General features: G+C 37.4%; 1 protein-coding gene across 1 annotated transcript in view; it reads right to left on the bottom strand.

Moving 5' to 3' along the window:
• Positions 1–1,612: 1,612 nt before the first annotated feature.
• The window catches only part of Mdfic (MyoD family inhibitor domain containing), a 76,904-nt gene continuing 63,883 nt past the window's right edge, over positions 1,613–14,633 (bottom strand). The window contains 1 exon segment of the mRNA XM_048337620.1: positions 1,613–2,302. Coding sequence (XP_048193577.1) covers positions 2,055–2,302 — 248 coding nt within the window. The 3' untranslated portion in view covers positions 1,613–2,054.

Below are 14,633 nucleotides of genomic sequence, written 5' to 3'. Positions count from 1 at the left end.
TTATTCAGATTCTTGTATCTAATATAATAGTTAGAACATACTATAGTTAGAACATTATTTCAATAACCTGACAATGTAAAAGTTGTGTGTATGCAAATAACACTAAAAGGAAGATTCAAGAGTTTTCTCTTTTTCTTTTTTCAAACCTTTTAAATAAATAACATAACTCAAAACTAGGTTTGGTCTCAAAGGAAAACCAGAGGTGACATTGTCATGCTACAGGATTAAAAAAAAAAAAAAAGCCTAGTTCTCTTAAAAGTCTAAAGGCTTCCTAAAATGTGTTGTTAATGTTGTTATTACCTATTTGATATTGAGTTAAATAAAACTAGTAATAAGTATGACTCTCATTGTATACTTCCAAAACTTCTACAAGGCTCATATTGAATTAAACTGAAGTATAATTTGGGGAAAGTTCAACCTCATAGGAGAATGCATAGTATGAAAGTATTCTGCCTTCCAACTGAGTCACATACTCTTCGATAACTCAATTAACTACATATACATATATGATATATTACATATATGTATATATATTCTTATTACTGATACATTTCTTCATACCTGGGGATCTTAATAACCTTCCATATAGGCTAAATTTAACATAGAATTATAACACTAAAATTTGGTCACAGCAGGGTATTTGTGGGCTTCTCTGCACTAAAACCCCAGGTTTGCTGCACTAGAAATTACTGTGCTTATGAAATATAACACTGAATAAGAAATAAACCAAAACATACAGACCACACCCTGCTCCCAAAACATCTACATCTTACAAAATAAAGGAAAGCCTCTGAAAAGTCAAAATAAGGATACTTGAATTTCGATATTAGAAAAGAAAAATTCAACTTAAATCAAGTATTCGAAAACATCCAATTTGCAGAATATGTGTTAATTAGGTAGTATGTTTTCATTCAAATATAGCATAACATTAAGCTCATATATAAAAATGTACATTATCATTGTTTTAAAATTGGTAGTTTGGGAAAGTTGTTACAACTAAAAAGAAAGTTTCCAAAGGCATTTTTCTTTTAACTATAAAGGGCACACACAATTGAGGTTGTCCACTGAGAAGAGTTCCTTAAATCTAAATAATTTATTCCAGTAGCAGATCAATTAGCCATCCTAAGGGGCTGCCAAGAATGCCATGTTGTGTTCAATCCTTCGTTAGTATTCTGGTATTTCTCTTGTTGTTTTCCTATGGTGTTTTATGTTTCTCCTATTATGATGTTCATTTCAGCATGCCTTAAGGGATGGTTCATTGTCGGCTGCACTGCATACTGCTGTGAACCATGGATGGGATAGAGCTTCTGTCCTTCATACAGCCTGGGCAACACAACACCCAAAGCACACATTCAGTCTCTGCTGAACATGTGTTACATGTGGAACGCTGGATGCCCAGCAATGGTGGGTCTGTTTGTGGAAGTTTGCTTTCAATAGAGTGTTTAATTAAATTAATTAATTAATTTATTTATTTATTTATTGCCAGTCCTGGGGCTTGGACTCAGGGCTCAAGCACTGTCCCTGGCTTCTTTTTGCTCAAGGCTAGCACACTACCACTTGAGCTACAGCGCCATTTCTGGCTTTTTCTGTTTATGTGTTGCTGAGGAACCTAAGGCTTCACGCATGCTAGACAAGCAGTCTACCACTAAGCCACATTCCCAGCCCAAGAGTGTTTACTTTTTACCTTTCATAGATAATCATCGAAAAATAAATGGTCTCGTTTAAATACTCAGTAAGAAATAATATATTTGGAGTACAAGGCTCCTGACAAAGCTTAGACAAAACATATCAGCAGAAAAAGAGGAGCCATTTAACATTTTGGGGCATATATATGTGTGTGTCAAAATGTCCCTCGCTTATTATGAGCTAGCAAACTTTTCACATATTAAACCATATGGATTTGTGAGAGGATAACAAAAGCTTTCAGAGACTACTTAATATAATGACTGAACAGTGCAAATACGAAATTGCTTCATGAGAATTTCTCCCCCTTTACAGCAAAAAAAAGAGTTTTAAAATGTTCTCCAGTTTTAACACAAACCAAGGATAAATACTTATGAAGGGAAACAAATTCCACAACATTCCATACAGATTTCCAGACAGTCTGATGATTCACAACAGGCATCCATGATGCCACAGTCCATGTCACAGGGGCAGTTACAATCGTCCCCCATCTCATCACCACAGCAACAGCAGCAGGCTTCTGAGGTGCAGATCCCACAAGAAGCTTGTCCCAGTACAATATTGCAGAGGGTCAGGAATTCACAGAACAAGCAGGCCAGGATGCAGTGGACACAACAGTCTTCATTTTCAGTTGGAAGAGGAACACATAGTGGGGAAAAAAAGGAGCACAAGACACACATCATCAACAGACTGAATTGAATTCATAATGCAAATGCAAATCAAAGTTATAATGTCAGTGACATGCAACTCTGGATATTTGTAAGCTCAGGTAAAAATCCTAGACAGGTAATCTTTTCATTCTGAGTTGTGTGCACATGCCTGTGCACACATGTGTTCAGACACACCATATGATGGCCTTTTGTCCTGCGTACCACTTTTCCATGCTTCTGACCCATTGCTCTTATGTCTCATCTCTCTCCATACCACTGGGCTAAAACAATGCCATGATATTGATTGCTCAAAAACATTTTTGAGTAAAATACAGTGTGCTATGGAATACTTAATTTAACACTCAAATTAGAATTTATGAAACTGGATCACACAAATTTTATTTTGTAATTGACTCCTTTTCTTAGTGTTGAATTTTTAAAATTACAAATCAATTTAAGAAACACAGTGAGGTCCTCTTGTTGGCTCCAAACATTGTTACTAGAATAGTTCTACCATTTCGAACAAAGAGATAGAAAATTTGAAAAATGAAACAGAAACTTGACTTTACTACCAACTTGATGCCAAAGGTGTATTTTATACCCTTCCTGATATCTTGCTCAACAACGTTCATGAATAAACTGATTTTAAAAAAAAGTTGAGCAACCAAACAAATCATCATATAATAACATTAACTCTTTTCTTTAAAATTTGGGGTTCAGTGTTAGGTGTCAACTGAAGGCAATTAGTACTATACAAAAATTTAAACGCAACAAATGAAATCTTGTTAGTCAGAAGTAATGACAAAAGCATGTAATTCTTGCTAATTGGGAGTTAGATACCTGGGCTGAGGTTGTTCAAGGCCAACTCAAGCAAAAAAGAAAAAACAAATCTTTTTCACAAGATTCTGTCTTTCCCAATGGCCAAGTATAGTGGAAAAACCTGCAATCCCTTACAGGAGTAGTGCAATTAGTGAATGTGAGGGCATGTCTGTCCTCCCAGTAACATCAACAAGTATAAATGAGATCCACAGTTTGAGCTGACCCAAGTATAACACAAGACCTAATCTCAAAAATACCTAATACAAAAAGGACCAGAGGAATGGATGAAGTGATAAAAACCCCAACTGGCAAGCATGGGGTCCTGAGTTCAAACCCCAGTACTACCAAAACAAAAATCAATTGTGTAAGACCAATGTTTGTGATATTTGTTCAAAAATGAAAATATTAGTGATTTCCCTCCTTTTGGGATTATTTCTGGTTTCTTTTGTGGGTTGTTTCTTTTGTGTCTTGTACAATGTGAGTTAGAATAAGATGATTCTGGGATATGGAATATGGACTAGTGGCAGGAGTGCTTGCCTCCTATACATGAAGCCCAGGGTTTGATTCCCCAGCACCACATATATAGAAAATGTCCACAAGTGGCGCTGTGGCTCAAGTGGCAGAGTGCTAGCCTTGAGCAAAAAGAAGCCAGGGACAGTGCTCAGGCCCTGAGTCCAAGGCCCAGGACTGGCAAAAAAAAAAAAAAAAAGATGATTCTACATCCTACAAGAGCAACAAAGACATAGAAATCCTACTTTCTACCTACTATCTATGGCCTTTCGGTTTTGATATGGCACTAAATTATATGCTTCTTCTGAGTTTCAGAAAACTACATGGTAACCAAAGAATAAATATCTCTTCACAAAACCTTCTTGTTGTTGAGTGGTTCAGCTGTAGTAAAGAAGAACGTTTCTCCCTTTACAATGTCATGTCATTCTGCAAGTGCATGGTCAATTCTTCCAGCATCCCTGTTACAAATGATTTAGGTAAAGAAACAGAAGTCCCACCATCTTCAACTTTGCAAGCCAGCTCTAACCACCCCCAAATCATACGCCTCTAATAATTCAAACACCCCCGACACTACCCTTGTAGAGAATTTGTAAGTTTAAAACAAAGAAAAAAAGAATGTGAAAACAGCCTTTCTCTATGTGCCAGATGGTAATAAGAGAAAATTCAGAAGGGAAAGTCCAGAACTGTTTTTGTAGAAGTAAAGGGCAAAAACATCCCACCAATCTTTCCTTTCACTTGTTTCAGTGCCAAAATTACTCTTGTACTTGATGCTCCACACAGCAACTGGAAAAGGATCATGGAATTGTGAAACTCTCAGATTTTTCTAATGTTGATTTCTGGTAGTATCCAATCATCTTGAAAGACTCTCCTGTGGCAAAAAGTTCTAGGCTTCTAGAGAATATCTACAAGTTTTCTTCTGTCTACAGACTGTCATAAACTTTCAATTATCTCTTAGATATTTATACTTCTCTGTTCAGGTGAGATTTTTCCAAGAATATATTGTTGTGACAGTTTGTAAAGTATTTGAATAATTACAATGACCTATTTTATTCTTAGGAAAATAAAGTTTGGAAGCATGTATGGTGGTCCATGCCTGTAATCCTAGCACTGGAGAGGCTGAGGCAGGAAGATGGAGAGCTTGAAGCCAGCATGAGCTCTCTAGGAGTTCAAGGCCAGACAGGGCTACTTAACAAGAAAGTCATGTCAAAAGCAAAAGGAGAAAGAAAAGAAAAATATAGAAAATAAAGAACACCGAGGAAAAGAAAGAAAGAAAAAAGGAAAGGAAGGAAGGAAGGGAAGAAGGAGGAGGCTTTAATTGGAAGTACTTTAGGTCTATTCAGTATACTGTCAAATAAGTATGTATAATAACTGATTCTAATAATGTTTCACTGTAACTATAACTTTATATGCACTGCAAGGATGCTTAAATCCAAAGTCAGAAGAGAGAATCTATAACCATTTATTGACCATGAAGTCTCTTTAGCTGAGTGCTCTTAAAACACTGGGAACAGTAATTGAGTAGGTAGATTCTTCATGTACTAATCAGACTATACTATACATACAACTATTTTAATGACCAAATGCAAACAAGTAAGATTTTTTTTTCCATTCATCCTTAGAAAAAGACATCCATGCACATGAGTAAATTATCTATTAGGATGGAAATCATACTGTATTGATTCCTATTAAATCATATATTTTTCTAGGTGGCTTGTGTTGGACATTTATTCCTTTTACTTCATGTCATTGTAGTTCATTCTTTTTCTAGTATTTAGTATCCTGTTGAATTACCATGTGTTAACTGATTTTTCCATTACAGTATCTATGGCTATTTTGGTTATATACAGTGTTTTCACTATTCTAAACACTGGTATTCAAAACTATTTTGTCCATACTGCTAGAACATATATCCTAGTTAACTACAAGGAACATCAGGTCACAAGAAAGTATGTGTTTAATCTTACTGTATATCAACAGATTTGTTTCAAAGTTAATGCTCACCAACCACACATGATGATGTTCATTGCTCCATAACCATCAACCTTTGAAACTGTCACCTTTTTTAATGCATGCTAATTAGTTGACCTAGTGTGGAATGGCATCTCATAGTTATTTTACTTTGTATTTCCTTGCTTAATAAGAAAAAATGCATTTACTTGAATGACATTGTTTCATGTGTGATGGCTATTATTTTTTTTTTAAATGGGTGATGGTGTTTTTAAATTGTTCCTTCATTGAGTGACTTGATTTTTCTTATTGATTTGTAGAAATATTTTATATTTTCAAGATAGCAGTCCTTTGTCAAGTATGACTGTCTTCTCTCAATATGTGAGTGGGCTTGGCTAAAGCAAATAGTAAGAGAAAGATAACTTAACATTTAGACCTTGAGTTTAAGTCAGTGAAGGGAAATCCAGATCTTGTATTTTGCCAGATATGGGATTACATGGCCTAGAATATGAAGTGGTATAGAGACAGAATTACATATTCTGATATTTAGTCTTTAACAAAAATTGTCGTGTTTTTTTTCAAAGTTGCATTCCAATTGCAACTGGAGGTAAAAATTGTTGATATAGTTTCTATATCCTAACTACTTCCAAGGGGAATAAAGAGTTGTAAAAAGGTGAAGTTGAGAGTATGGGTTAGGGGAGTGTGCTTGCCTCACATACATGGAGCCCTGAGTTCAATTCTTTAGTACCACATAAACAGAAAAAGCCTGAAGTGTCACTGTGGCTCAAGCAGTAGAGTGCTAGTCTTGAGTGAAAGAAGCTCAGGGACAGTGCTCAGGCCCTGAGTTCAAGCCCCAAGACTGCAAAAAAAAAAAAAGCCATAAAAGGCAATAAAATGCTAACTTTGTTCGGTGGCAAATTACAAACTCAGCTCCTCAAAGTGCTGCATGACTATAATCCTCAAAGTGATGCATGACTTGAAAGGCTAAGAGGTTTGAGATTTCAAGGCCTGTTTGGGTAGCCTAGCAAGACCCTGTCTCAAACCAATAAAAAGACTCAAACTCGGGAAGATCTGAGTAGAGAAACAACCTCTTGAAAAAGTTGAATCTTCTGTATGCATGTGGTTCACAGTTAGAAATAACTCCCTTTTCCTCTGTCCTTGAGGTTTTCAGTTTTTATGGTTTTATTCAGTCATGATTTGCAGTTTTTGCCAAAAGCGTTTAACCTTTGAGAAGCCAACTGGGTTCTGGGAAAGATGCCTTTCCTAAACTGGGCCAAGCAAGATTTGCGCAATTCAGTGTACTGAGCAGGGAACTCAGCACAAGATGGGTGGCTACTGTAAATTTAGGAAAAAAAACAAAGCAACTTATCAGGATCCAAGTAGCTAAAAATAAAGCCCCTCAAAAATCTTGCACGCAGCTGTTGATTTAACAAGCAAATAAAACCAATAGAATGTATGATTATGATTTTTTTGCAACCTCATCCCCAAAGAAAAATCTCTGAGGCCTATGAAAGGTCAGTTCTGTCCTCCTTCTAGCAGGAGAGCTGAAGTGCTCCCAACTCCACACCACTACAGTTAACAAGTGAAATCAATTTAAACAGCATGTGCAATGGCTGGTGAAAATAGCTGACTGACTAAGAAGTTTTGCTTTGCTTAAAATGAAACTGAAGGCTAACTTTTGTAAGAACAGTCAGTTTACAAAGACATTATGTCAAATTGATTTTCCCAATATCAACAAGTGGCCAAAATTGCACTGAGAGCTAGAAGAAAGGTGGATTTTTATTTTTGAAAAGGAGCCCTGATGAAGGTCTATATAAATATATTTATACTATAAACTGAGTTCTACTATCAACAAATCTTTTTAATTTCTTTGGTTTCCTTCTCTTAAGATGTGGTATGACAGGTACTCTGAATTTCTTGGAACAAAGATACCAACCAGTTGAAGTGGAATACGGGAAAGAAAAGAGAACACTGATTTCTGAGAACAACTCATAACCCAGTTTTTACTACATGTAGATCTGTAGGTAACTTATCATGACAGATCTCTAATAAAGTTTCCTACGACTTCTAATGCTTGAAAATACCTTAACTGGGTAACCAACAGATAAACTATATCATGAGTAACAGAGGCTCACTAGCACTTAGTAGGGTAACAACATTTCATAAGCAACTGTGGATTGACAAGAACTATGTGCAATTAGTAATTTAGAAAGCTGTTTTCTGATCAGATCAGACTCTGTATATTTACCATTTTAGGTACAGTGCAGCCAGAGTTTTTCTACAATCTTTGCCTTGCTAAGAATCACATCTACTCAGAGGTGGGGTGACACTGCTCATTCTTTAGGCACCAATTGGATGGAGTGTTCCTTGGGACTGTGCCTGCTGTTTCTCAATGCAGAATCTAAGAGCAGGCTAGAAGGAAGCTTTAGTAATGCAAAAATGACAAGTCAAGGCAGCTGAGTACCTAGCCCATGTGAAAATCCAGCTGTGAGGGACAAACATGGATATCTCCAGGGAGTTCCGCTCCTCAAGTCTGTGTTGGGGTGGGAAAGATTTACTTATGCTGCCCTATTAGCTTATAGCTCAGCTCTAAGTTGCTTCATGTCTCAACCACAGAGGATAGACAATATTTCTGCCAACAGCCCAAGACTGATCTGTTGCCTGAATAAATTGGCCTGAAGCACTGCTCCTACACAGCCTTCTGGCATGACACTATCTCAAGCGGCCGTGCTCCTTAGCCAGAGCATGGCCAACATTTTCCTAATGGAGAAGAAAATGAGGTAGGTCAGGAGGTAAAAAGCCAGTAAGAAGAGCTGCATTTTCCACTGTAACATAAAGATGATACTTTGAGAAACTGAGCAATAATCTGCACTATTATTTTTCCTCTCAACAGATTTGAGGGCCTTGGTGGGGAGCAGTCAGTCCTCCTATGCTCCATGAAGGGACACCTCAGTAACTTTCCTACCACATGTCCAAATGCTGGAAATTATCCCTACCCTTTGGGAAGTACCTTGTACTTTAAATTACAGCAAGTGGATAATCCAGACTTTTTGCTTTTCATATTTATCCTGCTTCTTTGATTTGAGGTTAATGCATATTCCAAACTCTCTGAGAGATGTGATCCAGGATTTAGTAGTCATTGTTTAACTATAATATGGGCTCAAGGAATCTTGTGTAAAGATAGGACTAGGAAAGGAAAGTCTGGGATGGAACATACACATCAGAAGAACTTGCATTTCCCAGAAGAGTAACACAAAAACCTGAAGAGGATCAAAGTTCAAGTATAAGAAGTGTTTCCTTAAAACATGCCACATGTAAAGTTAGTTTTTGAATAGAGCAGAAAAAGAGCCTAAAAAAGGTCAAGGGTCACTGGCCAATGAGGGAGGAGATAACAAACAGGACAAGAAATGTACCCATGGCCTAACGTATGAAACTGTAAAACCTCTGTACATCACTTTGACAATAAATAAGTAATCGTATTAAAAAAAGAAATGCAAATCAAAACAACAATGAGATTCTACCTTACCCTAGTGAGAATGTCCATTATCAGGAAAACTAACAACAACAAATGCTGGAGGGGATGTGGCCAAAAGGAAACCTTACTACATTGTTGGTGGGAAAATAAACTTGTTCAACCACTGTGGAAAGCAGTATGGAGGTTCCTCAGAAGGCTAAACATACACCTTCCCTACGACCCAGCAGCCCCACTTTTAGGCATCTACCCAAAAGATTACAAACAAGATCACACGAAAGCCACCAGCACCACAATGTTCATTGCAGCACAATTTGTCATTGCTAAAATATGGAACCAACCCAGATGCCCCTCAGTAGACAAGTGGATCAGGAAAATATGATACATATACACAATGGAATTTTATGCCTCTATCAGAACTAATGACATTGCCCATTCATAAGGAAACTGAAGGACTTGGGAAAAAAAGTCATACTAAGTGAAGTGAGCCAGACCCAAAGAAACATGGACACTATGGTTTCCCTTATAGGGAATAATTAGTACATGTTTAGGCCAGTCATAGCAGAGGCTAGCCTTTATGAACACATAAGATGATGCTAAGTGAAATGAACTCCACGTTATGGAAACAAGTATTATATCATTGTTGTAATTAATTATTTTCAATATGGCATGTGAAACCATATATTTTTTTTTCTCTTGTATTCCCTTCCGGTGGTTTTATCCCAGTGATCACTGTATCTGATTTTAATACCCTGGATATATACATATATATACACATATATATACATACGTATGTATACGTATACATACGTATGTATTAGAACTAGGGAAGTGAAAGGGAATACCAAAATTGAGAGAGAAAGGATGAAAAGACAAACCATTCCAAAAGCAATACTTACAAAACCCTTTGGTGTAAACCAACTGTACAATTCATGGATGGCACTGTAGAAATGGGGAAGGGGGAGGCGGGGGGAAAATGAAGGAGGAGGTACCATACTGAACAAGCAATGTACTCACTGCCTTACGTAACCCCTCTGTACTTCACTTTGACAATAACGGGGGGAAAAAAAGATCAAGGGTACAAAAATACTTAGATAACCTTATTATCCTCATAGGGTTATACAGAAAATGAAAAAATATATAATGCTCATAAAATGCCCAATAAAAAATGCAGAGAAGTGCTTGCTAAATATTAACATTCTTGTGGAAGTGATAATGACAGAACATTGCTTTTTGTGAGATGACATCTCTCCTCTTCCCTATGTTCCACTCACCCAGATTGCCACACCATCATGCATGCCTTCTTGATGTGAAGAAGGCTTAGAAAAGCACAGCTCTTCGCTTGAGCACATGAGAAGAAAGCAAGAACCAAGGAGCAGCTCAAATAGACAGAAACTGCAAAATAGAGAAGCAGTAACTTGCTTGGAAAGAATCAGTAATCTTGCATCTGGCTGCAGCAGATACGATAGTGTATTTCTTTTCATATTTCAATTATTTTCTATTTATTTTTCTCAGAAGCTAGCAAGCAAAAATAGAGTAAGAGCATACTTTCCTTGAGCCTGTTCAGTGCTATTTTACATTGGTGAGTTGAACTATGTCTGATACAAGTATATAAATAACAAGATGGATAACATTTTGGGATAATAAAATTGACATATGATTGTAAAAGTATTTTCTTAGGAAGTCGTTGCCCACCAGCTTTCCCAAGCTGTCAAAAATTCCCTCTTTGTGTAGAACAAATAAAATGAGGGTAAACCCTCTACTTTTAATGAAAAATATGAACTTGAATTAGAATGATATAAGAAAAACTCTTCCGAATGCCAAATTTAATAGTTCCCTCAATTTTATTTTCTCAACTGGGTTTATTCCACAACTCACACTGTGGCTTCACCTCTTTGTATCTGTTCTTGATTTAAACATTTTACAAGATAAATTATGAAACCAGGTTCAAAAAAATCATAATATGACTATGATCTACCTGTTAAAAGTCTGTAAAAGATTTCAATGACCATAATGATAAGTAATTTAATACCCTGCTATATCTGATGTCATTCATGAACATCACCCTATTAGAGAGATGAATGGTTATCCAGATCACCTCTGACAGAAAGTTGCCAATGTAGAGTGGAGTGAACAAACATACATGTGAGAGGAGACTGGAGTCAGCACTGAGACTGAAGATGCCACAGCTCAGGCACAATATTGCACAGGCACAATACTCCAGGCTTTTAACTGACCATGCCTCAGCAAGAGTCCTTCAAATGCACCTTTGCCATCCAAAATGCTGAAAGGTTCCCCAGCAAGAGTATTCCTATAGGCCTCAGGCAGCGTCCCTGGCAGGAGGCATGGCCTCCCACAGGCAGAAGAGGCCTCATCTACAGAAGGCCCTGGATGCACTCCCCCCAGCACTGAGAGAAAACATGGGCCCCAACCAAAGAAGCACAGCAGTCTAACACACACACCAGCGAAGATGAAGAGCAGCAAGCAGAGTGAAGTGCTACAGCGAAACTAGACACCAAAGCCTCTTTCAAAGCAGTGCACAGGAGGTAAATCCTATTATTTATGGAATTAATTTGTGAATCAATGACAGCATTGTTACTCTTTCCATAACCTTCCCTTTCCACCCATGTTATCTGTTATTGCCATGTGTATTTTTTTTGAGGCATTATCACAAGCTTCAGATGAATAAGACAGCATGACACTGAAATGATAAGGCATACATATCTCCACCTTAATTTAGTGTACAAATAATTCTGGAGCCAAAAAATAATCTATAAATGTGTTGTTTGCAAATGCTCTAAAAATGAATAAAGGAGACCAACTCAGTATCCTCACACAATAACAATGTGGTATCCATGTATACTACTTTAAATTGTGGAAAAGAAGATACAAATCAAAGCCCTCTTACTGAGCAACTTCTTAGTCCTTTGCACTTCACTCCCCCCTCCCCCCATCTGAGTTTTTTCTGAGTCACAGCTCATTACCAGCTATTACTGTCTGGGCAGGAGAATGCCAGAACTACAAAAAGAAATCTGTAAGTGTCTGGGGATGCAACTGCTGTTTGTATTTGGTTTAAATGAGGCTATTCACAACAGGAAAATAACATACTCCAGGGCAAAGAAAAAACAAAACAAAGGTGTTTCAATTAATGCTTGCCCTTCTATCATCACCAGTAGCACAGACAGTCAAGTACTCTCCTATTTATGAGGACTGTGATACTGGAAAATTCAAACTGGCTTTCTAGTCGTGGCTCTGTGACTAATTGGCTGAGTAATCCTGAGAAAGTCACTTTACTCCCTGCTGATACGCAGAGTGCAGGGGAAAATGGTCTCTAAGTTTTGTTTTTAACATTAAAAGAGTAGGATGATATAGTATACTACTATTTATAGCCTGTAAGTTTTTCTGTCTAGTTACAGGTTTTCACTTGTTCTGGAACAGAACCATTACTGGGCATAATACAGAAAACAGGTTGAATATAAGTTGGATAAGCCCACAGGAGCAGATGGCCCTGATGTGTCAAGAGGCCAGACAGCCTTGAGGCAGAGGCTTAATGTGGCCCAAAAGATGTTTGACATAAAGAATGGGTAGTGAGAGAGAGAGAGAGAGAGAGAGAGAGAGAGAGAGAGAGAGAGAGAGAGAGAGAGAGAGAGAGAGAGAAAGAGAGAGAGAGAGACTGTGTACTCTGTTCCCCAGAAGTCATGAGTTGTACTATTAGCAACAGAAGACTTTCTGAAAGTGCTGAGGAAACAGGATGTGGGGGGAAAATAAATTATTAAATAGTTTTCATTTACAACTAGCACAAAAACCCAGATACAAGGCCTTAAATATTTACTTAATAAAACTTCAGTGAGTTTGGCCCCATGATAGAAACTGTACTAAGTGCACAGGCAAATCTCAAGAAAGAAAATGTGTAGTTAAAGAAAATTATAGCTGTAATACAATATTCTAAGTGCTGTGTTCAGACACAACCAGAGTGCTGGGGGAGTAAGTAACTGTCAGGCCAAAGAGTATTGTGTTAAGTGCTTCATAAGCATTATCGCATCATCAGAACAAACTTCTCATGCATTTTGGGTGTACTGTTGGCTCATTTTAAAGATGGGGAAACTGAAGGATGAAAAGCTTACATAACTGATTCAAGGTGCAATTGTTTAAAGGGAAGATGTAAAATTCAAATTAGGGCAAAGTGATTCAAAAGTTTGTTATTATCACCAAGAAATACTGTCTTGCTAGGTATAGTGATTCATACCTGTAACCATATCTACTTTGGAGGCAGAAGTCAGAAGATAGAGTTTCAAAGGAAAAAGAAGGACGAGATGAATGCAGTAAAGAATTCAATGTATATCCTACAAAATTTGGAGTCAGGGAAGGAGCAGACTGGAAAAAATGAGTGAAAATAATGAAAGGAGTGACAATGATCAAGACACATTATATTCCTGTACTGTTGAATTATATTCCTATGCTGTTGAATGATCACTCCTTTGTACAACTATCTAATAACAGTAATAATAATAATATTAAATGTTAGCCTTGTCTCAACAAATGAAAGCTGGAAAAGGTGGCCTGTCATCTCAGTACTCATAAAAAGGATGTGACCAGAGGCCTGGACATAAAGTGAGACTCTATTTGAAAAATAACCACAACTTCCAAATTCCAGTAATGCTTCCCCACTAAAAAAAAAGATTATCTATCTCCATTTGTATTGTATTCATTTTTACTTTTGATTTAGTAGTCTTTTATGCTTGATATTAGCCAGGTACTGTTGTTAAGTGCTTGATAAATATTTGCTCAATAAACTCCTATATCAGTTTTGTAAGATAAATGCTCTTATTAACTCCATTTGGAGAGGAGAAAATGGAGTTACAAATGAGTAGGTTATTTATTATCTGATTAACAATTGTAGCATGGATCTCTGAAGGGTAGGAAGAAAATGTTCCTGTTGTAGGGAGAGAAAGACCCAGAAGATCAAGGTGATAGCTGAGTTAGGGAGAAGAATAAAGAAAAGGAAAGAGACGGACAGGAGAGGGGAAAGGAGGGGAGAGAAGGGAAAGAGGAAGAAGGAAAGGAGAGGAGAGGAGAGGTAAGGGGAGATGGGGGAAAAGAGGGAAGGGCAGAGGGGAAGGAAAGGGAGAAGAGGGCAGGAGAGGGAAAACAAGGGGAGAGGAGGGCAAGGGATGGAGGAAGGGAAGGGAAAAAGAAAAGGAAGAAAGTTGTTCCAGCTAGTGGAAAGAATAGTAACGCAAAGGCATAGAGGCAAGAATGTTAGTTTTAGAATATGATGGCTCAATATTGTTGAACCTGGAGAAAGGAAGTAGAATAACTTCAGTTTTACAGATCAGAAACTATTGTCACTCTATATCATATAGGGATGTTGGGGTTAAGCTTTGAGGAAAATAAGGGAGTAGGGTGGGCATGAATTAAGACATTGGTTGAGTGTGATGGGAAGAGAAGAGTCAAATGTGACTCCCTGACTTATAGAGCTATTTACCATGAAAGAAATGTAGGGGGGAAATGGTATAAAATTGATGATGGGAAATTATACATAGATGCTTCCC

This window comes from Perognathus longimembris, chromosome 2 (genome assembly GCF_023159225.1).
Source record: "Perognathus longimembris pacificus isolate PPM17 chromosome 2, ASM2315922v1, whole genome shotgun sequence".
NCBI classification, from domain to species: domain Eukaryota; kingdom Metazoa; phylum Chordata; class Mammalia; order Rodentia; family Heteromyidae; genus Perognathus; species Perognathus longimembris.
Note: the sequence above shows the minus strand (reverse complement) of the source record. Positions and strands in the feature narration are given on the sequence as shown.